The sequence below is a fragment of the Eublepharis macularius genome, chromosome 10 (assembly GCF_028583425.1).
Source record: "Eublepharis macularius isolate TG4126 chromosome 10, MPM_Emac_v1.0, whole genome shotgun sequence".
NCBI classification, from domain to species: domain Eukaryota; kingdom Metazoa; phylum Chordata; class Lepidosauria; order Squamata; family Eublepharidae; genus Eublepharis; species Eublepharis macularius.
In genome coordinates, this window is record NC_072799.1 from 58,936,997 (window position 1) to 58,952,628 (window position 15,632).

The 15,632-nt window shown below is 38.7% G+C and overlaps 1 protein-coding gene across 1 annotated transcript; it reads right to left on the minus strand.

The window, feature by feature from the left end:
• Positions 1 to 3,493: 3,493 nt before the first annotated feature.
• On the minus strand, positions 3,494 to 14,896 carry FGG (fibrinogen gamma chain). The gene is made up of 9 exons (XM_054990338.1): positions 14,684 to 14,896; positions 14,535 to 14,579; positions 14,075 to 14,258; positions 13,874 to 13,967; positions 11,521 to 11,651; positions 9,932 to 10,065; positions 9,636 to 9,820; positions 6,612 to 6,889; positions 3,494 to 5,442 (listed from the first exon to the last, which is right to left on the minus strand). Exons 1-9 carry the CDS (start codon positions 14,744 to 14,746, stop codon positions 5,249 to 5,251), a joined length of 1,308 nt encoding a protein of 435 aa, XP_054846313.1. The 5' UTR covers positions 14,747 to 14,896; the 3' UTR covers positions 3,494 to 5,248.
• Between the last annotated feature and the right edge of the window lie 736 nt (positions 14,897 to 15,632).

Genomic DNA, 15,632 nt, shown 5'->3' on the forward strand with positions numbered 1-15,632 from the left:
TATAGCAGCCAACCCCAGCCCCTCCTAGTCAAGACATCCATAGAGCAGATGATAGGGTGCACAGAATTGGTCTGTATCTTGCTGATGCATGCAGTGTAGTCTTAGTGCACCGACCCTCACATTTGGGTGGTGGGAACTTCATACAAAGGGCACTTAGCATGAGAGAGAGTGCAAACCACCAAACCACCAAAGGAGAGGTCAAATATTGTTGCTATATTTACTTAACACTGCTCTGCACAGAACTCTTATAGGTACTCCATTCCAGGATATGTTGCACACCAGGGGGAGGGGGGAGGGAATTGCACCACAGTTAAGTACGGATAAGGGAGTCCCAGCCCCTACCTAGGACTGCTGAAACTGTCTTCTCCTGCTTTGTTGTACCTACTTTGTGCATTTCCTCAACTACCCGGGCCTCTATAACCCTTAAATCTGAACCTTTACAGTCCCAAGAACAGACAATTAGCTGCGAGGCCTTTGCTGATAAAATAGCATGAATATGCTCTGATCTAGATGCTAGCTGCAATGCAAATGAGATAGAAGAAATGCTTAATACACCATCCAGCTTACATTTGGACTGCTTTGAACCAATGACAGATCTTAACAGGATCTTGATGTCTATGAAAGCCACTACTTGTGCGCTCAATCCTTGCCCATCCTGGCTGTTAACATCAAGCAAGGACCACATAAGTGAACCACTGAGGTCTATTGTAAATCAATCACTCACTCAGGGCAGCTTTCCCCGGCAGCTCAAACAGGCAGTTATCTGTCCACTACTTAAAAACAGCCATCCCTACACAAAAATTATCACCCAGTCTCTAATCTACCCTTTCTGGGCAAAGTGATTGCGAGAGCAGTAGCTGACCCACTACAGACCTTCTTGGATAACTCTAGCCCTCTGGACCCTTTCCAGTCTGGATTCAGACCAGGGCATGGGACAGAGTCAGCACTAGTAGCATTAGTGGATGATCTCCGTCTGAATATAGACAAAAGTCATGCCTCCTTATTGCTTCTATTGGATCTATCTGCAGCCTTTGATACAGTAGACCATGCCATCCTGTTGAGGTGTTTGGAAATGGGCATCAAAGGATGTGCCCTGGACTGATTTAAATCATTTCTCATGGAACGGACTCAAAGGGTTGCTGTCGGAGATCAGCTATCTCCAGAATGGGAACTATTTTGCGGGGTGGAGTTGGATGTCATCAGTATGCAGATGACACCCAACTCTATATCTCGCTATCCAGGTCCCCACAGGATGAAGTAGAAATCTTAGATCGTTGCCTGACAGCTGTGGTGAAATGGTTGAAAAACAACAAATTGAAATTGAACCCAGACAAGGCTGATGCTTGTTGAAAAGGCAGAGATCTTGAAGGGCATTGTATTCCCCACTTTTGATGGAGTTCGTCTGACCCTTGCAGACTTGGTCAAGAGCCTAGGGGGTTATATTGGATCCAACATTATTACTAGAAAAACAAGTTAAGGCAGCGGCAAAAAATGCTTTCTACAACCTCACTCTAGCCTGGAAGATGGCCTCTTATCTTGACACGACTGACCTGGCCTCTTGGATCCATGTTATGGTAATATCAAGGCTTGACTATTGTAATGCACTATACATCGGTCTCCCATCTAAGTTAACTAGAAGGCTCCAATTAGTGCAAAATGCTGCAGCTCAACTGTTATTAGGAGCAAGCAGGAGCATGAACATCACTCTCATCCTGCAGTCGCTACAATGGCTACCCATCAGTTACCGTGCTCAGTTCAAGGTATTCATTATTACATATAAAGTTCTTTGTGGTTTTGGTCCAGTATACCTATGGGACTGCCTCCCTCCCTATGTTCCTCCACGGCAGCTTCACTCATCTGAACAGGGTCTCCTGCAGGTGCCAGGCTGCACACGGGTGAAGTCAGCAGCAGTCCGTACATGGGCTTTCTCTGTGGTGGAACGACCTGCCTGAGAAAGCCAGAAGAGCCTTGACTCTCCTGGCTTTTCATAAACGATGCAAAACTGAAGTATTCAAAAAGGCTTTTTACTCAAATGGGAGGGCTGTATTGTAGGGATGGGGTCTCAGATGCTTCGCTAATGAATTAGGGACCACAGACTTCATCACTATATTACCTTACATATGTAAGGTAAATATGTACTCCTATGTACCACCAGTGCTCCATGTTGTCTAATATTAGTCCTAGAATTATGTTCTGCTTCAGTATTTTTTCTACTCTGTATTGGATTCTTGCTAATGCTGTATCTTTTAAACTTGTATCTATTTACTCTATGGCATTGTTTATGGAAATGTCCTTGATACTGTATTGAAATGTACTTGTTACTGATTGTACTAATCTCATACTGTGTAATCCGCCTTGAGTCTCAGTGAGAAAGATGGACTATAAATGACATAAATAAATATAAATAAATAAAGATGTACTGAGCTAGGGGCTGGCTGGCATATATTCTGGGATTCTGGTACTGTGCTGTCAGCATACCATGCCTGTGTTACCCTTTGTCCTGAAGATGAGGGGCACCAAAGGTAATATCTGCTGTCTGGGAGGACTACCAGTTACCCTATTCTGTTTTGTGTTACCATTGAACTATCACTCATGGTGCCTGTTACCCTGCAGGCATGGCACAAACTCATTAGATATGCAGACACAGTTCTACAGTAACTCCCCACAAAGGATACATCAGTGTTGGCTCAGTGGTTTCCTATGTCCCCTAACAGCCACAACCAGCCATCTGGAACACCCTTCAAAGTGGAGAGTGGAAGCACAGCCCCTTCTTGAACATGATGTACAGAAAGAACTCTGGCAGTCCCTTGCTTGTTGCTGTCAGTGCAGAACATTACTCATAGCTTGCTCTTGAGTCTCTTTGATTTCTGTGCATGTGGGCAGAAAGGACTGCATTCCCACTATGATGCCAACCACCTGCCAAGTCTATTAAATAACCCGCAGCTGCAGTCACCAGCATGGATTTTGCCTCTAAGTTGTGCTCTCTTGTACCAGTTTAACTCCCGCACCATCACAAGCTGTTCAGAGAGTTGGACATCCAGTTGAGTCATTCCACCCATGAACACGCAGTGTTTGGGTCAGTTCTATCTGTGACTCTCTGCAAAGATACAGAATCCTCACCAGAACAAGGGAGTTGGCGACCCTAATCACCTGACCTGGTCTAGTCCTCTGATATTATTCAGTACATATGAGAATTGAATCATAGCTGTGTTTCTGTTTGATTGGGGTTTGACAGATTAGATTCCCCTCTCCCCCGTTTACTCTTGACCCCAGTTGTCTTCAACATGTGGTTCACACCAGGAGGGGTAGAGGGTCACCAGAGGGAAGCAGAGGGATGCTCTTTCATAGGGAAGGAAAAGGGACATCAGGTTGCAAACTCCTCTACACCACAAGAGTAGATGACCATGAAAGAATAACTAGGAATAAATAGTATGAATTGTGGGAGAGATATTCTGTATCTATATAACAAGAAGGAATTTAGCCATGAGACACGTTTATCATGTTACCAAATGTTGAGTTTTATTCAAAAAACAATTTGCCTTTAAAAAAATGCAGTTGACCATCTCCAATAAAACATAGGCAGCTTTAAATAAAGGAACATTTGACAGCTGTCAAATATATGTGATGACATTGTACATTTTGGGTATTTTTTTCTTATTGAACGATATGATGGATAAACATGGACTACAAGTAAACATTTTTAAACTGAGAGTTTGAAGATAATTTTGAACTTCAGCAAAATTCTATGCATGGAAGGTATTTTGATATATTTTATTTGTTCATTTTTATTGAAACAGACATTGAGGAGACATACTGAACAACCACCACAAACAGCTATTCGAATCCCCAGCAGTTTTAGCCTATAAAAAAGAAGCTATTCTCTACTGCAGGAGAAGATTTTCAGGGTATGAGCTTTCGAGAGTCACAGCTCCCTTCTTCAAATATCTGAAGAAGGAAGCTCTGACTCTCGAAAGTTCATACCCTGAATATATTGTTGCTCTCTAAGGTGCCACTGGACTCAAATCCTGCTGTTCTATGCAGACCAACATGGTTAACCACCTAAAACTATTCTATAATGTAACCTGCAAACACAATCTGGATAACTTCAAGATTCATGCTTGAGAGGACTGCATTTGAGAGCCCTTTATTTTCCCCCCCTCATAACCCAATACAAAACTGTACAATACTCAGTGGAGGTTTTTTTTTGTAAAACAAAAGGTGCCAATACTCATACAGAAGGTTGCACATTTCTATCAATTCTCTCCCCCCCACTCCCACCCCCCAAGACTTGGGAGAACCCCTCTCTCAAAGTGCCAGTACTTAGTACTGGTGAGTATCATCACAAAAAAAAGTCCTGACAATATTGTGTGCTTATGCAGTACATAGAGAATGCGGGCAGTGAATGTCCATCAAAATGTTAGCTGACCTTAATATTCTTCACAAATGGGATAACATTTGTGAAGAATATTAAGGACAGCTAACATTTTGATTTTAGTATCAGATCCTGCATTACCATCAAAGTCAAAGTGAAATGTACGTGAGTTCAGTATCTCATTTCATAAGGGTTTGTGAACTAAGTTAAATCTTTGTCAAGAAAAATTCTTTTAAACATCTCCAATTGCAAAGAAATAACTATGATTTTTCCTTCCGATAAAATATTGAATTACATGTTTCTAATAGGAACTTGTGGACCTAAGAAGAAGAGCCTGGTTGGACCAAAGTTCCATCTAGAACAGGGGTTGGCTCCAACCAGCCTTTCCACAGGTGAAAACAGGCAGGTGTTTTTGACTATGAGGATCATGGACGTACATGGACAAAAGCCACGTGTAGTAAGTGTAGTAAGAAAGGGAACTGAGCAAGAATGAGTGAAAAAGCTGTCTGGATCCAACCCCAGGAGTCAGAGAAACCCATAAGCACAACATGAACATGAAAGCTAAAGATTCAGCTAATATGAGTAATAGCCATTGATTGAGCTTTGGATCATGAATTAGTTTAATCATTTTTAAAAACCATTTAACTAGTGACCATTTGACTTTGAACATAAGCTATTTAAAATATCTAAAGAAAGCTGGTTCTTTTGCAATAATGAAACTGCATTTGTGTATTTTTAGTTAAATGAGATAGAACTATATTAAGTTACAATAGCTCAGAGAACATTTTCCGTAAGACAGCAGTGTGGCCTATGCTCAACCTTTGTTCAGGTATGAAGTTGTCATTAACAAAATTTGGAGTTGTTTTTGTTATCTTTTTAAATGTCTCCTCGGTTTCCTAGTCCTTGTTTTATGCCTCCAGCCTGTCCTCCTTCGAGTGCTGCAAGTCTGCTGAATGGAATAAGTTTCATTGACGCTTTCTTCATGGAATACCACCGAGAATGCCAGGTTACCCAGATAATGCCATTATCATACCCAGCTGGACCAGCATCTTTCACAGTGTAATCACCACCTATAAAGGAAGCAACATTACAATGGCTTCTGAAGGATTTTACATAGATGCATAGGATAAACTGCATTTAACATTTCTATTTCTATTCAAGAATTTATTTTAGCATTTCTATAGTCCAAACTTAAGTATATTTATTCCCAACTCAGTCTCACTGAACACAATGGGACTAATTGCCTAGCAGCAAGTAAGCTGAGTTTCTAAACCTCGATACACACACAAGATGTAAATGTCACACAAACAGAAATAAATGCTTCCTTTTAAGCATTGAATTTACTTCTTCTCAGTTCATAAAAGGTTGAACTCAAGTTTTGTAAAACAGAAAAATGTTGGCAATCTCATAAGCAGATGCTTTAATTCCTCAAAATACTGAATTATTGAGGCCACAGCCCAGCCAAGGCTAAGCATTTTTACACTGCACTGATGTCACTGGAATATTAAACATGTCCTTAAATGTCTGCTCTCAATGGGAATTAAAAGTGCTTAACTTTGGCTGATTGTGCCCCTGCATGTTTAATATCTTCAGATACAAAATCATTTATCAAAAAAATGTTGGGGACCCCTAAAACATACACACTTGGATATAGCACTTTAGGTACCAAGGAAGGACACAATCCATTGAGATGTTCTCTTGCAACTCTCTATGTTCTTATGCAACTCACCATTCATTTCAACAAAGCTTTTGCAGGAGAGAGCTTTCTAGGAGACTGTCTGAAGTTTAGGTCACAATAAACCTAAACTTTTCTAGGCAGCAGGTTCCTTCAGCAGAAGCATAATGTAACAGGGTAAACATATATAACTGGTTGATATTACAGAGAATTCTGTCTGTGTAAGGTGTCAGGCTAGATTATCAGCTAGGTCATGTTTTATTTATTTATTTATTTTGGGATTTTATTTAATACATTTATATTACTCCTTATAGTTTCACAGGGACTCTTACAGCAGTTCATAAAGAAATATTAAAACCACAGAATTAAAAAGCAATCATATGAAGTTTTCTGAAGATCAACATGTCTACATCACAAGCAGCAGCCCCTGAAAACTTCAGACAAATCAAGTTAAACCTTTCTACGCAGGGTGCTACAGTTGAGAAGGGCTCGCATTTTACAGCAACCCGTCTAATTTCAGAAGAGAGGAGGATGTGGAGGACACAAAGAAGGTGAACTTATTACCTTTGTAATATTTGCCGTTGAGGTGACCAGCATGGCATTTGTTCATCCACCATCCAGATCCATCTTGGTCAGCACAGTTGCCATCAAATTTGTCATTGTCACTGTCATATGTACTGAACTGCATGCCATTGTGGGACGTAAAGAATTTGTCACTTGGATCATCTCCAAAATCAAAACCATCAAAAGCATCTCCAGCATCACCTCCAACAAAGACGGAGTACATCAGGCGATACTTATCTGCTTCAGTTCCCAATTTGAAGTGAGCATAATCTGCATAGCTGTTTAAAAAAGAAATTAAAACTTCAGATTTTAAAAATGTGGTCAATTGGACTACATGATACAAGAATTTCAAAGATAGTATTCTGGAGCGTGTTCCTATATACCCCCTAAAACTGCAGCAGCTTTCTGTAGGTAACATTAATATTAAAATATTTCATCTCAGCAAATGCACAAGTAAACAGGAGTTATTTGGTCCCTACTTTGTGGTTAGAAAAGACAATGTACTTTTCTGCCTGAAATGATTCTGGAATAAACATCTACAAATACATTATGGAAAGTAAAGGTTTATTTATTTTTATAATTTAATGTGGTTCCAAATAATTATCCTTTCTATAGTCACACATATCATATCAACAGACAAAAGAACACTGAAGCATTATCAGTGGCGTTTCAGTAGTGCTATACAGTAATGCCCAAGAGAGGTACGTTGGATATACTTCAATTGCTTCTTTTTGGTTGCTAGGTAATTTTGTACAATAAAAACTATAATACGTGTTATACTTGCAGTGGGTCAACTGAGTGTGTTAGTATATATTTATACATATTTTATCTATTCCAGCACTAAAGCTGTCAGAATATTTGCAGTCCAACTTTTATGAGGGAAGGAAAAGTTGTCATTCTGACCAGGAAGTAAAATTTCACACAGCTTTTAAAAACTAGAACAGCTTGTGTGGTGATCTGAGGACTAACAAGGAGTTGAGGAAACTAAGAGGGAAGATGCTCAGAAGCAAAGAGTTCAGAATGACAGTGTAGTCCAAGAAACAGTGCAGAATGGGGACTGAACAATTCTCTGGCTGCAGTCTTCTGGTTCTTATGTGCAGTTACGGCTCTTGACCTTTTTTTCTCACATAATACCTGATGTACTGTTGATTATCCAAGTATCACTTAAATCTGGATAATCATGAATGCATCAGGTAGGTCGTGGGAAATAAGGGTGCTCATTTTAAATTAGAAAGGGTGATTTGGACTCCTGAGAAGATGCTTGTATTAAATGATCCAGGAAGCAGCAGAAGATTCAGAGGCCAAAACAAACTTGAGATTAATAACAGTGCATATTGGATAGAGGGAAATGGAGAGAAAGAAGTTTATTACTGTATAATGGCTGCCAGAGATTGGCAAAACATGATTCTTAATTGCAGATGTTGGCTTATAGATCTGGGAGTAGGGGAGGAGAGAACAGTGGTAAAAAGCTTAAAAGTTTAGGTCAAACCCTAGCAGCTGGCAACTGTAATAACACTGTAAACTTTGGATGGCCAAATGTCCTAAATCTAAGAGCCACAGAACTAAACTGTCATGTGGCAGACTGCTTGCTGTTCTGCGTTCAGTTTCAACAAGGAGTTGCATGTCCCTTGCTGCACATGTGTGCAGCTTGTGCAGCTAACTTTATCCTTCCCTACAAAACCGCCCTCCCAGCCACTATTTCTCCTTCTCTCTTACCCACCTTACTTTCTCCTTCCAGCATCTGACCACACTTTTACCTATTGTTGAGTCCCTGAGAAACCCTTACCATAGAAGTTTACAAATTGTGTTTCTAAGGCTGCTCTTGACACTACTTTCTCTTGACACTCTGGGCACAAATGCAGTATTACAACCAATTGCAAATTTCTTGCAATTATCTTCAGAGTTTAATTGCGTACTTTGGAAACGAAATAGGGAGCTTGCAAATGCCAAATCCCTTTGGACCTTAAGGCACATCTTATTTGTTTTTAAGGCATTCCCTCCCATAATTTACACCAAGGCTCTTGAGAAAGCTTACAAGAAATAAAAAGTTAAATAGTAAAAAATAATAAAATGTAAATACAAGTATGTTAAAATCATCAATAGACTATATATAAAATTAACAAACAAAAATCACAGCTTAGGATCAACAGTCACCCCAAAGCCTGTCTTATATAGTCATTCTCTCCTCAGTTGCAACCACCTGAAAGTTATTTGTGTACAGGAAGAGATTCCTCAGAGAAGCGCCTCACTAGCGGCTCCTTCAAGATGGTCAGAACCATTTCTTCCTTTTGGAAAGCACTGACTGAACCCAAGTGGGCAGTCCCTGTGTCCAGATGGCCAGGGGTTGAGTACAGAAGTGGTAGGCATATTTGCACACTACAACAAATAAAATTTATCTAAGCATCTACAGCTAAACTGAAAATTTCCTGTGAAAATAACAGCATCCAAATCAGAAAAAATGAGCAATTTTATCTGTGAAAATACTGTGTTTAATAGTTATTATTAGCAATAGTTTATCTGTGTTTAATACTGTGACCACAGCACAGTATTAAACAATTGCTTAAAACAATCAGCACCACAGTATAAGCACCAAAGTGTGCTCTAAATGGTGTTGAGTTGTAGTTGCTCCAAGTTTTCTTGCCCTTATGTTTAGGCTGTCTGCTTTCCCACTATATATTTATACCCTGCTTTTCTCCCCAGTGGAGACCCAAAATAGCTTACAACATCATTCTCCCCTCTGCCATTTTATCCTTTCAAGAACAACCTGTGTAATAGGCTAGGCTGAAAGAAAGTGACTAGCCCAAGTTTACCCAGTGAGTTTTCAAGGCAGAGTGGTAATTTGAACCTGGATTCCCAGATTCTAATCTCACATTTTAACTACTACACCACAGACATAAAAGGACCAATTGAAGTTCCTGGAAGCTGCATGTAGCTTCAGTATGTCTACTATAATTGGTAAATCTTTATCAGGAGATAATAATGAACCTGATGCAATATCACTGAACAACTCTTAGGGTGGTATACCTTGTTTGGCCGCTCCAATCCTCCAGCTCTATTCTTAAGGCATATGGAACAGTAGACTGAGTGGTTATTAAATGTATCTTTTCATTTCCCAGCCAGAATTCTGTCTGATCATTTGGTGACAGGTGTCCAAATCCTTCCTTGTACTGAATCCAGTTTTTCCTAAAATCTTCACTCCCATCAAGCCTCTAATAATAAAATTGGAAAAAGAGGAAGAGCAGAAATTTAAAAAAAAACCCGAAGACTCACTTCATCTAACTAATTTTCTGTTCCATGCATTCAATTTACAGACAACATACCCTTTGAATAATTGTCCATCCATTGCCTGATGAATCAATTTCACAGTAGACCAGGAACTGCTCCTTGGTTTTTTGAGGTTTGATGAAGTAGAGACCACTTTGTCTGGCACCTTTATTTGCAATATCTTGGCAATCTATAATAAACATACATGAGCAATGGTTAGTAGTTTAATTATAGTCTATTGTATTCACAATTTACCTATGCAAGTTTGAAAACCCAGCTAATTTTAATTGTTACTTTTTTATTTATTTCCTATTTGTCCTGCTCTTTCTCAAAGGAGTTCAGGGCAGGTTAAATGGTTTATTCCCTCCTAACCCCATGAGGCAGATTATGCTGAGTGGACACTTGATTGCCATGGCTGAGACAAAATTTGAACCTCTGTCCCACTGACTGAAGTCCAGTATCTGGTCAATTAGTGCTGTCCACCTGCCATTTATTCTGACGTCCCCTGGAACAGTTCTGGAATAAGCTATTGCCAAAGTACTTTACTTACACAACTTAATACAGTATACTTTACGGAATTAACTCTAGCAGTGTCATTTTGTGTACATTTTGAAATGGCATTCTGTATAGTTGCTTAAATTATTGAACCAGAGATATAAAAATATGCCCATGAGCATTTGGGGTCTGTTGTCAATGGGGCATTAATTTTAAAAAATGGTTGGTAGCTTTAAGTCTATGTGCTGCAGCTAGACCACAGTACTATGTGTAATAAACAGGATGGATTACCAATCTATTTATTTGGTGTTTGCACACGTTTCTGGGTCTCCTATGGGCAAGAAGTACCTATAGATAATATTCTTTCAGTATCAGTGATTTTGGGTTTCATCACCGCTAAGAGAATTATTTTGTATAGAAACAAGTATAGTGATATACAAATAATCCATGCACTGACACTGAAATGCTAGTTTTCACTGTGGAAATATTCACTTGGGGGAGGCAAAAAGCAAAGATCTTTCACAAGCGTCCACTCTATAAAGCAGAGTTTTTATAGCAACCTTGGTCTACTCTCACCAAGAGCATATAAGAAGATAAAAGAGTTTATTTACTGCACCATTTCAGGCTACAGATGAGGGCTTACAACTGCATTCTCCTCTATACAAAAAGTCCCTGTACATAAAAAAAACTAGATGTCAAGGAGAAAGGCTCTAGCCTCTTTCTGACACCCTAGGTTTCTTGGGATTTTTGTTTGTTTGCTTTTGTTTGGAGGAGCATTCAACCAAGTGAGCTCCTGTCTGCATGATAAGTAGTACAGTCCAGAAGAAAGGTTTGCCTTCTTTGTGAGTATAGGCTCCTCTATGCAATAGGTACAGACCACAAAAGCTTGCCAGTCTGCCAGTACTGAAATCCATGACCTGTGCCCTCTTAGGAGTAGTTCTGTGATTTGTGGATCAAAAGCATAATAAGTAAACAGAGATGGCTGTTTAAATTGGTATCAGTCCAGCAGCCTTTATACCTAGAGCTAATTATTATCAAATAGATGGACCTATTAATTGAGAATAAATTAAGACAAAGCAGATCTTAATCAGGTACTTTAGTACAGAAGTTTCAGTTTGCAATACACCAAATAGTTAATATTTTCCAATACCTCTTCCTGTTAATTCCTGTATTTGGACAGTGTCTTGACATGGCTGTTGACATTGTGCCTCAAGCTGAGCGGTCTTCTTTTTTAATGCTGCAATTTTGTCATGGTTTGATATCAGAATTTCTGTCAAAAATCTGGTGATTAAAAATTAAGTACAACAAAAGACTTATTGGGAATAATATTAGAAGGAGATACTTTTTGATTCCAATGGTATAGGAATAAGTACACTGGGGAATTTCTGAAGTAACTGGGGATACTCTTATATATGCTGAATTTCAATGTACAGCAAACAGCTCCTATGCAAAAAGAATTCCTGGTTGGGACATATATGTCATATTGAGGCTAAACATTCTCTACCAAGTTATTTTACATAAATCTGTGTGTGTTATGTGCTGTCAAGTAGTTTATGACCTATGTTGACCCTATGAATTAACAGCCTTCAAAACGTCTTATCATTAACAGCCTTGGTCAGATCATGCAAACTAAAAGCTGTGGCTTCCTTTATTGAGTCAAGTGGCTTCCTTTATTAAGTCAATTTATAACACTACCGAAATAAAACTTTTGGGATGCATGAATACTCTTGAAGCTAAGTTTAAATTTATGCAAATCAAAATACTTTGCCACAGCTGGCTTCTACAACATATTGCATCTACTGTGCACATCAAATTCAGTTGGACTAAGCTTGGTAAATTCTCTGTCTCACAGGGTTTCAATTTTGTATGGCAAATAGCGAAAAATAAAAATGATTGTGAAATAAATCCTATTAATCGAAAATTAGGATCTCTATATATAATTGAAACAACAGAGATTTCTTTTAATGTATAAAAATTGGGATACCTGTGACTAGAGTCCATATTCTTCTAAGTCTATTTTAATGGTGTAATGTTATTTATATATGTCACTTTGCACCTCTCAGGAAAAAAATGAGAAATGAGAAAAACGAGAAAAATGAGAAATGAAAGCAATTTTTCTTTGGAAGATAAGAGAAATAACTCTGTAAATCCTCATCATTAATACTCTCATTGTAATTTTGCTAAGCATTTAGAAAACAGTAACTCTAAAATGTTTCAAATGTGTTTTTAAACTAGTCATTAGCATTGGGTGAAGTCGGTATTTTAAAAAACAAGGTATATGTAGACGACTTTTTTCTTTTGGCAAAACGCTATATATAAAATAGCTCACTGAAGTCAAAAGAGAAAAATTCACATAATTTGTTAAAAATGCAGCTGAAAAGTAACTTAATTAATATCAAGTAATGCAAGTAATTAATATAGTGACATTCACTGCAGTTATCCTAAATTTACAACGAAGGGCCTATACAGGCAACCATTTTGACATGCATGCTACCACACACCTCTACCATGGCTTTCCAGCTCCAATTCGGGAAATTCCTGGAGATTTGGGGGTGGAGCCTGGGGAGGGTGGGGTTTAGTGAAATTCACTGCAGAGCTTGGGGAGGGTAGAATTTAAGGAGGAGAGAAATGCCGTAAAATCTGACTTCCAAAGCTACCATTTTCTCCAGGGGAACCAAACCTTGTAGCCTAGAGATCAGCTGTAATTCCAGGAGCTCTCCAGGCACCACATGGAGGTTGGTAACCCTTCCTGAACCTAATGTTCTCATTACCACATATCACGTGATACACATGACCAAATTTCCCTTTGGTGAAAAAGTATGGTTAACAATGTAAGGGTCATAGAGGGGAGGAACTATATATTATGTGTAGTTCTGCAATTGTTTTCCCGACATTTGTTGACTGAATGCAGAGAAGGAATTCAGATGGAGGCAGGCATAGGAGGGTTATTTAAATCTTCTCATTATGTCAGTTTCACACTTAAAATTGGCATTCCCCCACACCTCCAAGCACATTTACTTCTGCTAAGGAAAATTTATGGATATTTTTTTTCCAGTGAGGGTAACAGCAGCTTTGTAATGGAGGTCATAATTTCAATAGGGAAATTTTATGAGGAGAAAGTGTTAAATAACCCCATGCAGCTCTCCCATTTTAACTTGTAGGCTCTGTGATTGCAATCTGGTAATATAAATCACAGCAAGAATAATCATTTAACTGCATGCCTTAGGATATTCCATAAATCAATACATGTAAGAACTGTGATCAACTCCAGCCTAAAGAAAAGTCTCCTATTATCAGCACTCCCCCTTCCCTGCTTCAGCAAAGTCTTTCCTAGAAAAAAATTGAGACTACCTAGTATAACATTAAAAAGTAAGCATCATGTAAGGACACACACATTTTCTTTTACTTAATAGTACGTGCAAAAATCTAGATGGAAAATAGCAAAAATCAAATAAAGCAAAATTTAGTCTACCTTCTGAAGTAGTAATAGGAAAGGTACATACTGTATTGTATTTTCATGGGCCACAATAGTGTTTTCATATCTGATGATTTCATCAATAATGTCTCTGGATTTTTGAGCATATGTTGTAACCACATCTGCAGAATATACACAAAACACAGAAGTGTACAAAACATGAGTGATATGATACTGATAAGTTGCAAAGTAAAGGAATGTTGTATTGTAATAGTTTCTGTATCCTTACTTGGCTGAGTTGATTGGTCTGGGACGTGCACAGTTCGGATCTGACGGAACAATTCCTCTGTTAAAGCTGAGGCATTAGAGATCTGCTGCAGGATATTTTCAAGTACTTGGAGATCTCGATCTGTCTCAGGCTGATAAGTATTTAAGAAATTTGCAATGCCACATGTGGTGGGGCAATAATTACCCTAAAGAGAAAGAAAAAATTAAATCATGTTAAACAATAGGAATTATGTAATAGTTATTCTATAGAATGTCTCCCCCCCACATGTGTTAGATTTGTCTGCAATAGATAGTAGACTTGATCAGAAACCTAAAACATAATGGTAAAATAGGCATTTTTAAATACCACATGCCATTAAGTAGTCCATTTCAAATACAAATATATTTTAATATAATCATGTTTATTAACAGTAATAATTATATCTGTAAAACATGCACAAATAAAAAAGACATTAACTTACAAATCGTTCATCTAAGATGCAGCAGTTATCCCTGGTAGCGACATACTAAGTGGGAAAAGATAAAAACAGCACTTTCAGTGATTTTGCTACTTTGGTGATTACTTAGCCATTCTTTATAACAGTTTATCACTCTGCCTAATCACACTTACTGCAGTGCAAGTTGAAAATAGGAAAGCTAGAAGAGACACCCATTTGCCGAACTTCAGTTTCATTATGTATACTAGGTCCCAACACTGAAGAAGCAGTGCTTAATCAATGCAGCTTTCAGGACTTCTGAGATCCGATCTTGCTCTCTGAAGAGCACAGCAACAGCTTAAGGTATCAGCTGGAACAAAGAGGGTGGCTACAGTGTTGTAAATAGGCAGGAGACATGGCAGAGGGAGGGTAGCCTCTTACTGGTTGAGTGTGTGGGCGTTTCCAGGGTCTTCAGGCTCCTACCCATTTTTAGCACCAATTTATGACACACAAATGAACTACCTCCCATAAGTCATGCTTTACCACAAGCTGTCCTGCAGAGCAATCACTTCCAGTAACCATTTGTAACAAAACTGGCTTAATCTCTCAGAGATCTGAGAATGAAAGAGACAGAAGAGAACTCGTATTGCATACATGCTGTCATTCACTTCCAGTGTTTTAACAGATAAAAAGTTCATGTGCTAATTTGATGCTAATTTATTTTTAAATAATTGATCAACTTTTAAATTCATTTATTAGCTTCTGAGGACAAAGGACTTGGTTCTTTTAAAGATGCGCATACACCCATAAACCTGTCAGATGTAGCACATGGAAAGTGTTTCCAAGATGGCTCTGGGCAGGCTTCCTAGAGAGGCCTGTTATTCCTGAGTGATGCTGTCATGGGCAAGATCCCATACCCAGAAACAAAGGGCCACTCTACCAATTTTGTTCAACACCGTCTTGGCAGCTCTTTGCTCTGACTGTCCCAGCAGATGGGAAAGGCATGCTTTTTACTAGTAAAACTTCTGGTTAATTCTATGACTATGTAAGCTAGTGACTCTGAGAAAAAGATAGCAGGTTCTTCAGATTCAAGGCACAATACAATACTCATCTCTGTCTCAACACAATTGTTAATATTTATTA